The following is a 14,665-nucleotide window of genomic DNA, read 5'->3' on the forward strand; positions in this document are numbered from 1 at the left end:
CTGATTACTACAAAACCCAAGCAATTTATTGACAAACTCTGTTCACATAGGGATACTATGTTTTATTTACAGTAGTACCACACATGGGTCAGGTATTAATGTCAAACATTTACTAATCTAAACTTAACTACAGTGGTTATTCTCCCCCCGTGATTGTGTGTTTCACTGCATAGCAAGTTATTTTAAGTTGGCTGAAATTTGTGCATTGATGAAAAAAGTATTTCTAGTTTAAATTAAATAAGGTGAACTACAAGACATTTGTAAACCATCAGTTTAATCTGGGAATTTTTCAGTTGCTGCCTTCATTAGGCTTTTTTCCATAGTTTCCCCATAATTTCTTGTAATGGTGGCAGTAACAGTAGCATTTTAAGTATTTTAGTTCAATTCCAGACAACAGATTGTTTAAAAACCGTTGCTAGCCACTAGCAGCCTGACTACACTATTACTTACGCAACTATACAAGAACTAACAATGTAGAATTGCATGAGGGCAAGTGCAAACGTACGTAAGGCTGTACAAATATAGATAGTTACACTATTAACTTGTAAGAGCATATTCAGTCCTGCCACCTGAACTACAAGTCAGTTCAAAACTTTGTTTCTGGGATAATTAATTTTGTGTATTATCTGTTTATTTAATAACAGGACTGTTACAGCACGGATTTTTGAAGACTTGCATTAAGGATTACAAATCAAGTTCATTTCTTGGCACTCAAACTTTACCAAATTGAAAATTTTTGTGAAACAAACAAAAAAGTCATAACCTTTCAAAAAACAAATTAACACTGTGGAAATTTCACATGACATTACAGAGCCAGTTATCACTTGCAGGAATTTCTTAAATAAATGGAATTTATTTGCTTTATGCAGCATTTCAAAACTTTACAAGTCAGAATATTTCTTCACAACAGACTGTTGACTGAACATTGGGAGTTAAAGCTTAGGTAGCAGTTCACTTATGGACGGCTCTACCTTGTTGAAAACATACTACTTAGACGTTGAAAGTAGAAGGGAACGAGGTGTCAAGTGAATTCCAACCAGAAATGTAATGATTTTGACAAAACTATTAAAAGCTTTCACTGTTCACCAAAATTGATTTGAGAAGTGGCTTGCACTTCAACTTCACTACAGTCACATTTCTTCAATCTGAGAACTACCATCCCTGGATACAATGCAAGAAGTTAAAATTACTTCCTTTGTATTCATTACATGTAATGTATACATCACGACATTTTAGGCTGTTTAAAACTACCGAATGTATTTCTGTGTTCTGCTTGAATTATTTCAGATCATCCATAAAAATATCCAAAAGTTGCATCTGTCGGACTTAACTCCTTGTGCTTATATTGGTGCCAAACTGAAGATTACAATGAGATAAATACATTTTTAAACAGACCTTCTTGTAAACTGAGGTCTTAATCTTTAGCAGCTTACAAAAAGAATTCCATTTCTGTTAACTGATGAAATGGGGAAGGAACTGAATATGGTAATAAAAACATGACTATATTGGCCCAATATCATAAAAGCAAGCCACGGATGTTAACAGCAGTGTCCTATTTTTCATGCAAGTTGTGTTAAAGATATAAAATATGAGCAACACCATAGTAAATATTTTTACTTTATACAAAAAAGTGAATCTGCTTGAAAAGTACATGCAAGTGTGCTGGCTGGAATTTAAATAAATTTTTATTCATAAAAATTAAAATGTTTACTTTTTAAAGACTAGTGTGATCAATATTTATCTGTATGAATTATAATCAGAAGAAAATAACTCATCAACTTATTTTCTAACCTAAAATTCCCTAATTTTAGGATTGTCCTCAAAAAAAGAAAAAAGCTACTTACAGCACAGTAAAATTTCCTCAAAAGTAACTGTAATCTCTGGTATAAATATTGCAATCCCACAGACTTCTTTTCATACTGTCATACATTCCAAAATTTGGAGGAAGTTGTGGGGATCCCCTTCTCCCTGGCCAACTTAATCTGTTTTTAAAAGAAACACTTACTATCCCGTAACAGTTTTGAAATCCATGTTTATTTTTCAATTCTGCCAGAACAAATCTACTATTGGATGGTCCAGGGGCTTGGTCCCAGGGGGGAGGAAGGGGAAGGTGTTCTTGTACCTGATTATAATCCCCAACATTTATACACAAGCTCCAGTGCACATGAATAACTTTGCACCCACTTTTTCGTAGGCTGTTACTGTTTGCAAGCTCCAGGCTAATTCTTCCTACATGATACTCCCATTAAATGAAGTTCAAAGTTTTGTCTGCAGTTTTAACATTTGGGGAAAAAAAATGGGGACACACATACATAGTAATACGGTAGACATCTCTACTGTGCTATAAAATTGATACCTCCATCTGTCATAGTGCATGCAATATATTCATGAACGAAAGTACTCGGTGCGCTCTTCTCTCCACAGTATTTAAACTTCTATTGTAAAAGCAGCTTAAAACTATGCCACAAGACTACACCGTCCATCTTAACCACAGGCAACCTGTTTAGCAAGTCAGGCACTGGAACTTTCATGTTTTTTTCCCCAAGTTCAAATGAGACTGTCGCTGAGACAGTAGACTTGGTCTGCTTTAATTTGCACCAGAAAGCTGGTAAGGAAACATTTAGAGCCATTTATTATGTGGATTAAATATGACTGATTTTGCAAAATACAGCACATTTTTCTGTTTGCAAATCAAACCAACTGTCTTTACATGAGCAGATTTACACAGTCGCAGTACACAGGTAAGAGTTCATAAATAAAAATTCTACTCCGTATACCATGCCTAGCAATTTTGAAGTCAATGTAACCTCCGATGCATATAAATAGAGTGGCTGGTACAGTCTTCACCAAAGATGTGTCTCACGAATCTCTGCAATGATCTGACTGGCTCGCTGCAGGGCCTGCACACAGAAAGACAGAAAAGCCGAAGTTATTTAGTATTTCTGAAGAGATTTCTCAAAGAGGTAACAGCAGCAGTCTAGGAAGTGTGATGTTAAAAATCAAATTAAAGCTCATCATTTTCATTTTGAAACAAGTGGTAACAACCTGCAACAACATTGATTAACAACTCTGAAGCCTTCCATCTGCAAAAAATTAGCCAAGTAGAAAATACTACAAAGCAGAAGGTAATGGTAAAACTTAGCATAGGTGTCATTAAACCATTTCTCTAGAGAGATAAGAATTAAAAATTAATTGAAAACTGAACTTCCAGTTAGAAGCAAAAAGAGCTCTTTGTCATCGTTTTGAGCAACTTCTACATACTCAGTGTTCCCAATAACACCTGTTTGTCTTAACATTTTGTATTTATAAATAAACTCTCAAGAAGGGCAGACTTTTTCACCACACAGTTCTAATGTTTTAAACTTTCCTCAAAATAAAAGGGAAACTGTACCTATTTTATATCACTTTTAGCATTCCGATGCATTCATTACAGTCTAGCCTGCTAAACTTTGCAAATTTAAAAGCTCAGAATACCAACTAATACTAACATTATTTAAAGTACTACTCCAATTTGGGGAAATCGGAGCTATAAGTTTGGCCCTATAAGTTTACAGTTTAAAAAACTGTTAACAGACAGTTCCCCTCACTCAAATGTTGATCATATAATAGCAAAGATTAAACTTGCTGCAGGTGGTCTTGGACAAGCGGTATCTCAGGGTATCCAATCTCTCAGACACGCACTGTCTGACCACACCGCGTATGAGAGAGAAGCACCTCTTGCCGCTTCTTCAGTGAGCTGAACTGGCAGTTCTTTTCTATGCAGTTCAGACCAAAACAGCATTATTTCTGCTGCAGCTGTAGCAGACTCTGATACACTACAAAACTGAACAATGAAGAAATGAGGAGTTCTGTAACACAGACATGTCATAAACGCAGTCATACAGATGTACACGGGGGGTCGTCCAAAGTGAGTCCCGACATTCCCACTGTTCATAATTATGGGGTACTCTCCAGATAGACCAGCCATTGGCCAGTAGGCTCTGGGTGAAGCATACACATGAACGGCACTTAAAACACTGTAGGCTTAATCCCCCAAAAGAGAACTGCTGAACCCTATGAAGTAAAGTTAAATAAAAGCAAATTATTAAAACCAAATGTATAATTGAAAAAATAATTGAAAATAACATCAGATCAGAGCTTCTGCTTTACGCCCAAAATATAGTTTAAGTCACCTCTTCCTAACTACTCAATCTACATAATACTTTCTGGTCACATACTGCTTTTAATTCCTCTAACAGAGAGAAGTAATACACTGGCATACTCCTAAAAAGCAGTAAAGAAAAAAGGAAGGCAAGTCTTCCAAAAAATCTCACATTTATATTGTTTCAATTTAATTAACTATTCCCATGAGCTCCTGATCTTTTTAATACCTTTAGCATGTCAGCTGCCTCTTTTCTGCGCTGCGCCATGTCCTCAGATTCCGTCAGAAGGTCATCCAACAACAAGGATTTATACAGCTGGCCTACCAGCTCACTCTGAAGAGTGTCTTTCACGTGGTTCACCAGAAAATGCATCACTGCCTTTGGCACGCTGCAAGCACATAAAGATTGTTTCTTCAGAAAGAATTATTCAAAACCAGGTCTGCTCTAGATTGAAGAATGCAACGTATGAGCAAGTGGCTACACACAACCTTGGCTCAAACTACCAGGAATTTACCACTACCATAAATAAAAACACTCGCTCTCTCAAGTAAATGCAGTATCTTGTGCAATTTAAGAGCTGTTGAATATCTTCCAAATAGGATAGCTGCATTATAGCTGCATTGTAAAGAACACGAATATATATAGTGTAAAAAATAAGTTACTTTGCTCACTAGAGACCAACCTGAGTCTCCACTGTGCTAGGCATGACAAAAAGCTAAGTATTTCAACCCTAGAATCAATCTTAATGTGTGAATGAGAAAGGAAGGAGGCAAAGAAATAATTCATCTATCCAATCTTACTTAGCAGATGAACTGAAAACAGGATGGATCACTGTTCAAACACTGGGCCACATTATCTCTGATATCAGAGAGCATAACATGAGGGCAATTTAAAACTGCAAATGGAGTTTAAGTGTGAAAAATATATTTGTCTGGAATGGAGACAGACAACAACCAATGAGAATCAAGAACAATCCATCAGAAAGACACTACAGAATCTGTAGAGCAACATTTTTCAGCTCTATGTCAGGCTAAAACACCTGAAAGAAACCACTGTCTTAGCTCTGATTTCCATGCCATTAAGCTTCCTGAAAAAAACCCCCAAGTATTCCATCTAGCTGAACCTGATTTTTCTTTAGGCCTTAGGATATGTGTAGCAGTACTCTTCTGAAAAAGTGGGAAAAAATATTTACATGAGTATTGACAAAATCAATTCATCAGACTAATGCCGCACCAAAAACTGGGGATATAAACACAGGATCAAAAATTGAATTAGTGCACCTCAGATTATTTCATCAGAGTGACAGTAACTGACAATAAAAATACTGATAGTTGTTCCCAACTGAGAAATAAAACATGTTAGTTTAGACTACCTTGTTGGTGTAATTCTTAGCAGCAGTATTTTGCAACTAGAGTGGACTGGGAGTTGATGTATAATCAGTACTGACTCATGAAGTAGTGACCACATCACTTCTCTTGTGCCCATAGCCCTAAAACTGAATCAAGGCAGATGAAGAGTTTTTGCTCGTTCTCAGAGTGCTGCAGTTGTCACTGTAGAATTAAGTTGACAAGGACCATGCAAGTCTGAACAGCCAGACCCAAGATCAACCAAGATCCATCAACACATCTGAGCTTTTGGAATCATACTCCCAAGTTTGGCTGGGAATTTTCCCACTACATTCTGCTGCTTTATGGTTCTTTACTAGCCAGTTGTGGGAAGACTTCTGGGAAATCGTGATGAGACCTTATAGATCTATTAGTACTCAAGTAATTCAATTTATATTCTCCTTTCAAGCCAATACATTGCAAGTTCTACCAAAAGAAGAGCTTAAGAAAGAAGCCTAGAATATTTTGGAAGTCACCTGGCTAAGAGTGAAAGCAACCCAAAACTTGGGTTCAAAGCTGTGTGGGTACAGACACCATCCAAACCATCCAAGAGCCTGAATTAGTTCTGCAGGTATGATATGGGATGGACATGAGTACCATCTTCAAGAGGTATTTCCTAAAAATATTTCTGAATTAGGTGAGGATTTCCTAATACATCAAATTTATAATGCTCGAGATAGAATTTTTTTTTCGTTACGTACGCATATTTACTGCAAAGAGTGTGAAGGGTTTGTTTAGCGTACACAAGGAGCTAACACTACTAGTACTAACACTACAGTAAAATTAAGGTAAACAAAGCAATTCCCTGCCATGAAATACTAAAGATTATATTGAGGAGAATATTAGTTTACTAGATAGAATAAAACCTTTATGACCTCACTAATCTGCTCTAAACCCTGGTTTCCAGATTCCCCTTTTTCTCCCTAAATTTCCCATATATATATATATAAAAATATATATATATATAAAAAGTTAGGTCTTTCCACAAAGACTTAAGCAAAGCAAAGTTTTACATCATTCTTCATTACAAAAAAAAAAAAAGTATGACAACTATTAAGCAAAACTTTAACGGCATTTAAAAGGAAATAACAAGATGGCAAAGCTAAGTTCGGTCAGGACCACACAGCACCTAGAGTTCATTCCAGTTGTTTGCTGCATATCATCCATCTGAATTGCAGTATCCTCCAGAAAAGCAGGTATCTCCTAAATAATTAAACCTTTTACTTAATATAATACAGAACTCAAACCATTAGGGAAAACAAGTGCTTCTTCAGGCTTCTTAATTCTGTGAAGGGTAAAGTTTTACTGCTGCTGCCCCTTCTAAAAAAAAAAATTCATATTTTCTCTTTGCTTACAAACATAAGAACATGATAAAGTAATAAGATTATATACACGACTCTTGAGATATCACAACATTTGTATGGCTCAAACATTTCTAGGAAGTTTTACCTGTCCTGAATGTTCTTCCTGACAATAAGGAAGTAAGATTTAATAAGTCGTTCAATCACTTCACAATCTCGTTGCTCACGGGCAGAAAGTTTGCGTGCAACAGGTACAGGCTATGTAAGGAAAAAAAAACCACAAAAATAAAACCCACCACACCTCAGTTTACCAATTCTGTCCATTTGCATAAGTAAAACAAAACTCAAACGGTAGAGTCTAAAAATAAACTATTGCTCTTTTAGTCTGATAGTTTGATAGATGTAACCTGTCTTGCAACAAACCTCTAATTCTTCAGAAATAAAATTAGAGACATGACAAAATCCAGATCTGTGAAACAAAGGTCAGAGGGCACCACTACTAAATTTTTTTAAAAAGTTCACTGAAGGAACTAAGCTCTCCAAACACTTAAAGGATCTCCATCTATTTTTAACTTAAGTGGTTTTTGTCTTTAATGATTCTTTTCCTCTAATATAAAAATGCCAACTTCAGCAAAAAAGAGCAGGAATTTGAGTTAAGCCATGAGCCAAGATTTGTTTCTGTACAAAGAGCGATCTGGACAAGAGTTCACCTGCACAGGAATTTGTGAAAGGAAGCCAGTTATCCCAAATCATAGGCTGAAACCGGGGGCGGGAGGAGGGAGATGAAGGATTGGGCGAGCAGGAAAGCAGAAGAGACTGGCTAGAGCTCCCTGTCCCTATAGCGGTAACTATTTACAAAGATACCATGTATTAGTAGCAAAGTTACAAGATCTGGAATTCAGACGTTTTCTTTCCTGAGCCTGAACTACGAAGAGGAGGTATTTGTCTTTCGTGACTCACCACATCTAATAGGTTTACAGCATGTCCTTTTTGAGGACTAGCAGGTAGGGCTGCAGGTGGCTTGGATTTTTCCTCTGCCGATACCTCTTCCGCTTTTGAGGTTTTCAGCATTCCTCTCCAATTGCCTGTTCCAGGCTCCTGAGACATATCTCCCCCTCCAGGAGCAGCCTGCACAAACAGCACAATGAAGGAACATTGGAGAGTTAGAACTTGGGCACTGCAAAGCCGTGTCTGATCAAATCTACTATTACTGAGCTATAGGTAAGACTCACTAAAAAAGAGATTTTCATATGTATATTCCCTTCGTTCTATTCTTCACATTCCCCACCTTTGTTCTCCCTTTGCCGCTTACAGCTGACACAAAGTACCAGTAAAATGAAAGCTTTTAAAACTCGTATTCTTCCTAATAATGGTATGAAAGTGCCTCACATAAAGAAGCTCCCCAGCATTTTAAAGGTCTACAAATCACTTCTGAAGTATGGAATGGTCTTCCTAAATCATTTGGATTTTACCACTTTACCATACGTCCTTGGACCAATACAACCTATACTACCAGGATCATTCTGAAAGTATGTTTTGAAGATCATCACAGCTCTTGGAAGACTTGAATTTAAATTCTTTGGTATTTTATTTACCTAAAACCTGAAGTTTCTTAGAAAAACAGCTAAAAATATACACATTTATCTTTCCGGGTACCACAGCTATGAATGTATTTGTGCTGCCAGACCTCAATTTACAGAAGGCTTTTTTTGTACCAAATCAAAACAAAACAAAAATCTCCACCTTCTGAAAGCGAAGATCAGCGTTTCTGGGAAGTTCCAGAAAAAGAATGACTCACTGATCTCCTGAGAAAAGGACATAACACCCAACTCTTAAACATCAGGAATCACTGGACAAAATAAGTATTAGTAGGTGGTATCCCCCACATGTTAAACTAGTATAAAAAAAAAAAGACAGTTTATTTTGATGTGGAACAGTAGTAATTTTTATTTTGTACCTTTCCATAAGCCTAGTATCCATTCTATTTGTTACTGTGCTTTAAAATCTATTACTGTTTGAAAAACATTCAAGGCTCTGAACTACTACTCCTTAGGTCTTATTTCAGATATAGGAGAAAATAAGCTAAATTTATATCTATTGCATTTACAATTAAAACATCACAGGCTGATCTTGAATCTAAAAAAAAAAAAAAAAAAGAGTGAGAAACAAAACATGGCAAACAATACTAACAGTTGCATACTAGGAGGAAACCCAGCTAAACTGTGCACATCAGAAATTTTATTAAAATTGCACAACTGTTCAGAGGCGCTGTAAAACATACACTATAAGAATTCAAATCAACCTCTGCTAGTAAGAGAGAATCTCTGATGGGGAAAGCTCCATGACGTTATTTCTGATTGCAAGACAGCTATTCAAAATGGCAAAAATCCCTATGCCACTCTCATTCAGTATTACTGTGGAGCCTGCTCTATCTCCAAAGTAGTTTCAGAAACAAAGCTACATTCTTTCACAAGAAAAAGTGTTGAGTATGTACCACCTAATAAAGGACAGGTTTTGTGGGAAACACAAATTAAACCAAATTTGGCAGCCTCCTGCAACTTCTTAAATCACAACAGTATCCTCACAGTAGCTCTTGATTTCTTTTTAATGTTTGCAGCATATCAGAACCTCTAAAACTCTGACAAGAATAGTTAAAATTCTACTACTGACTAGATTTTGACTTTAACTACTTTGTTCAGGACAGAAGTGGCAGCTTTGCACTAGAAGCTGAATGTGCATATGCAATGAAGCAGAAAGCCTGAGTCCTCTTGGTACTCCTAATACACAAACTTGTGACTACCCATCTTTTCCGACTCCAAGTGAAAGCAATTAGCAAAAGTCTTTACAGTAATAAGCTATTATTTTAACATGAGAGCAGCACACCTAAAGTGTAAAAAAAAAATCGCAGAACAAATTTAATGAATATAAGTAAACCAGGGATTGAACGATTATGTAAAACAACAAAAAGGAGGTTCAGTTTGAACGAAGCCTATAAAGATTCCCTGCAGGACGCAGGAAACTCACATTTTTAGCTTATCTTCTGTTCTCCTTCTTTAACTGTCAACACATTAAAAACATGCAGTTTAACAACCATGCTGAACACTTTTGATTACAATACTGTTGCACCAAACAACAATCTATCGACTACAGTTTGAGGCAAATTATGCTGCCTACTTGCACCACAATATATTGCAACCGAGAGTTCAAACAGAAAGCAGTGAGTGACTTTGCCACCTAATGGCACATCTTTACCTGCCACTGCACATACTAAAATCAGTAATGCCAAGTAGTCTATACTCTGTAGGGCATACTGTGTCAGTGACAGAGCACAAAATACAAACTGCTTTCCATACTATCTGCGGTGCACCACAACAGAAACGTGCATGCAGTGCTTAGAGGAAAAATCAAGACAGACCTTGCCATCAGCCTCAGCAGAAGCAGCAGTAACAGTCTCCTGGGAAGCAGGTGTCAATGCACCTGGAGCTTTAGCGGACTAAGGAAGGTAAAAAATGCAGGGAGGGGAAAAAAAAAAATTCAACTGAAGACCACCAAATCTACCTAGCAAATTTCATACACTTTTACCTACTAGCATCTTTAAAAATCCAGGAAAGAAAATAGTTTGTATTTGCAAGCAAAACAGTAATATAAGCAGAAAAAAGAAAAAAAGCATCTCCAAGACAATTAAGAGACTTTTGGCTTATCTGGCCTTCAATTTCATTTCAGCTCCTACACTGATGATATAAATATGAAGTCAATAAAAAGAAGGATCAAAGAGCACTATTCTCTAGATAGCTACCTTAAATTCCCAGTTCATCCATCAGCTGGCTTCTACTGATTAAAGGCAGTAATACTACATCCATTCTGGGACTTTGTCTCATTTTTTTAAGCTAACAAATTTAATGAACCAATTTCTATCAGCTGTAGTAACTCCTGTTACAACCTGTGAGGAGCTTAAATTATATTCCATATATTTGGATTCTAAATACTTCACGTAACACTAAATACCTAACTGTCTAAAATTCCAGCTGATTGTCAGACCATTCATTTCTACAGCCAGGCAATGTTTTCCATGACGCTTGGTTCTTCCACCCATGTACTTACTTGTCATTGAACTAATCCCAAAACCTGGTAAAACTAAACAAGCTCCAGAGTCAGAACACATGACTGGATTATGATGGTCAACTGAAAACATCATCTCCACCATCTTCTCCCAAAGAAAACAAGACTGCAATAAATTGGTTTTAAGAGTGACTTAAAAAAAAAAAAAAAAAACAAAAAAACAACAAAAAAACCCCACCAAGTCACTATGTTGGCACACTATTTTAAATCACTTGTTTATCTTTTGAAATCAGTGTGTCTCAGCCATAAATTTAAGCATGCAAGTTCTGACTCCATCTTTAACATCTGCAGGCATTTTAAGCCTTACCTCAGATGACATTCAAGTAATAAGTGTAATACTAATGTAAATTTATAGGCAAGTCTTCAGAAATCCCAGATTTAAAACCTGCCAAAAATTGCATCTTTGGAAGAAGAAAATAACATTCCACTTCTATCTTATGAAATGGAAAGAAAAAAGTCAATACCTGGAAGCTCCCAAGACTGTTACTAGGGCAGCATATCAAAGTTTCCAATACTTAGATTGGATCAAAGGAGAATGCATTAAACTTTAAATGAACAAATAAATAAATAAAAATCAACATTTACTTACCTTGTCTCGTGTCACAGCAGAAGGCAATTCCCGGGCTAACCTGTTACGCCTTTGTTCCTTTAAAAACAATCCAGCAAGACCTCAGTTATGTATTACTCTGTATCAACACATATGCAAGATTCATATTTTACAGATGACTTACATGTTAGAGACAAACACTAGTAATTTCATCTCATCCAGTGTCATGTAGTCATACTATGATCTTATGAAAACCTCAATTATTTGGACAAAACTATTCCGATTACCTGGTCAAAAGTAAATTCTCGATACAAAAACTTTTGCAAAAACTTTTTGCAACGCACTCCATAATCAAAACTAGAGCCTTTAAAACAAGATCAAAGCTATACAGTTTGGCTCAGCATAGATACCCTACAGCCCTCATTAAGCTTTAAATCTTAGACGTAATCTAAAAGGATTTGATTCTGTGGCCAGCAGGGTTAACTATGATTAGCCCAAAAGGAAGAAGGAGGCAGAATTCACTTTATAGCAAAACAGAATTTGAAGCAATCAGGACAAAGATCTGGTTTTTCTGGAAATTAGGAATTGATTGTCCACTGAATAAGGATAAGATATTTTACGTGCTTTGTTTCTTCAAAAATTTCAATGTCCTGTTCAGGAAAATGTTGGGAAAGAACTAGCTTAAGTAACACACGATAATACAATAATCTCATATGTTCAACTTCACAAAGTCCTTATTTTTGTACTCACAGCAGTTTGCACACACATTGTTTCTGAACTAGATTCAAGAGCAGTCTACCAAGGCAAATTCAATTGCATACCCAGTCAATACAAAATTTGTAGAAGAAAGTAAAAGGTTAGAACTAAAGAGCAGAAATGATAACATAAGCATTCAAAAAAAGAACACTACTATGAAAGAACGTGTTGGATAAGCAGGGGAACACAAGAATATTAGCAAGCTCTTAACCAGATGGATGAAGTACTGCAACAAAATCAGATTGCAAGAAAGAATTGAGCAGATCAGTTGTAGAACAACTGCTTCTACAGGATGATGACAGCAACAAGTATTATCAGTCAAAGCTAGGCTTGAAAAAACAGAAAGACTACTGAAATTGTAAAAGGCTTATGGGAGATTGATGGAGAAAATGGTCTTAGGGAGATTGAAGTATGGTAACACAGAGATTCAAGAACAATGCCGAAAGGAAGCAGAAAATAGAACCTGAATAGAGGAAACAATACTTGTACTATCCTTTCATGAATGAGAGGAACATTATAGCAATTGATACATTCTGTCAGAGACAAAATGCAGTTACTTCAACATTAAAGAGTATTTCACAACTATCTATTTAAAGTTTCTTTTCCAAAAATTTCATATAGTAGGCAATACTCAATTAGGTGCCCATCTTATTTTCCAGACAGAAATACAGGCAGAATTGTTTTCAGTGAAATATCAACCACTGTTCCTGAATGTAATATGCAATATAAATCTAACAAATCAACAGATCACAAGATAAGAGTATACACCGTATTTGTAATATATCACATTTTTATATTTCAAAATGTAGAACCGTGCTTCCATGAAAGAAATTGAAGCACTTGTTCTTTTACCAATTATATAGGCTCTCACTTAGAGGAGCCAAAAGACTTTTTAAGATAATGTATTTTCTTACCTCTATGTTGTTATTCATTAAACCACAGGCATCAGCAAAGTCTGGATGTTTGGTGTTGATATAAGCTAACTCAATGGCCACTAGATTATGAACCTGCAATGCAACGTCATTCACAGTTCAAAAATTCAGTGAGTAAATCTAATGCTAGTGAAGAGCAATGACCTACAATGCTAGAAACGTAGTCTAACTGTCCATAGCAAAAGACCTGTTCTTACTGCCCCAAAGACATTAAAGTTCTGATCCGGAAGGCAAGAAGGGAATTCATTCATTCATTGCAATACATTCAGACCTTCAGCCGCTTTGGATGTTACATTAGTTTAACTTGTTAGCTTCATCAAGCTAAACCCTCTCCAGCAATAAACAAACAAAACTCAGCAATTTCATGAGTGTAAGCTGTATAGTAATGAAGTGACCTATATAGTCAACCTTCAGCCACAAGCCACATACAACATTTGAACCAGGGAGAGATGGCTCACTATGGGGGATAGTGAGCATACAGAACAATTTTTGCTTTTTACATCAAACATATGCAGAGTCAATAACTGCAACACTTGGTTTCCTCCCCAATAAGCAGCCCAAAGCAGACTTTTATATTAAAACATATTTACTCAAAGCTAGAAGTTCAATTTTTAGTTCTCACTAGCTAAAGGGCATTACAAGCAAAATCAACATTTTGTGTTGATTTTATCTCTGAAACACACAGAATAAGGGCTATAATTTACTTTTCATGATTGCATCCTGAACTCTACAGTAAATGCACAGCTTCTGTTACAAGGGAGGGAAATATACCTATATCAGAAAGACTAGGAGATGTTAAATCCAAGTTTTAGTAAAATTCTTCTTGGGAAACTGAAACATAGGGGACAATAAAGTGAAGAGGGTTCCCCCCACCCCTTTGTTTTTAATGTTATCTATCTTCCAATGTAGAAGAAGTTTCAAACCATGTAGATATTAAATGCCTAGCTATTTAACAAATAAAAGTTAAAATTCCTTTAATAATTTGGGTTCCTGACATTACAGAGCAAACAGAAGCATCAAGAAAGACTCCAGAAAACACACACTTTCTCCAGCAAAATTATAATAGATGGAAAATTACCATTTCATTCGTGACAGGAAGTCTTCTACGCAGAAGACAGGTTACTACTTCAACTATGGCATCGTGCAATTTAGGAAACCTCAATAATTCCTAAAAACAAAACAAAAATTTACTGATGAGACTTCCAGAATTTTTTTAGGAAAGTGGTGGGGGGAAGCCTAATAATTACAAACTTAATTCTAAAACATGCATTTTTACCTGTGTACTGTAATTACTGCAATGCTGGATAATCCTCTGCATTTCTTCATGAACCAGCTCCACGCAGCGCAAGCTAGGTTCTTCTAAACGTTTGATTTGCCTTTTTACCAGCAATTCAAACGAAACTTCAGGAACAAACAAGGCAGGACGGGGACCCTAGTTCAAAAGGAGGGAAAAAGCTGCTAAATTGTGTATTAAACCAATATG

General features: G+C 36.2%; 1 protein-coding gene across 4 annotated transcripts in view; it reads right to left on the minus strand.

The window, feature by feature from the left end:
* Positions 1–2,012: 2,012 nt before the first annotated feature.
* Positions 2,013–14,665, minus strand: part of DNM1L (dynamin 1 like) — a 39,185-nt gene continuing 26,532 nt past the window's right edge. For 2 of the 4 annotated variants that reach the window (XM_076340480.1, XM_076340469.1), the window contains 9 exons: positions 14,459–14,614; positions 14,261–14,350; positions 13,165–13,257; positions 11,537–11,593; positions 10,244–10,321; positions 7,789–7,956; positions 6,977–7,086; positions 4,371–4,530; positions 2,013–2,900 (listed from right to left, as the gene is read on the minus strand). In XM_076340480.1, coding sequence (XP_076196595.1) covers positions 2,844–2,900; positions 4,371–4,530; positions 6,977–7,086; positions 7,789–7,956; positions 10,244–10,321; positions 11,537–11,593; positions 13,165–13,257; positions 14,261–14,350; positions 14,459–14,614 — 969 coding nt within the window. In that variant the 3' untranslated portion in view covers positions 2,013–2,843. The remainder of the gene's footprint in view (positions 2,901–4,370; positions 4,531–6,976; positions 7,087–7,788; positions 7,957–10,243; positions 10,322–11,536; positions 11,594–13,164; positions 13,258–14,260; positions 14,351–14,458; positions 14,615–14,665) is intronic. The other 2 variants (XM_076340502.1, XM_076340491.1) reach the window with 1 other exon arrangement.

Source organism: Aptenodytes patagonicus, chromosome 1 (assembly GCF_965638725.1).
Source record: "Aptenodytes patagonicus chromosome 1, bAptPat1.pri.cur, whole genome shotgun sequence".
Lineage (NCBI taxonomy): Eukaryota > Metazoa > Chordata > Aves > Sphenisciformes > Spheniscidae > Aptenodytes > Aptenodytes patagonicus.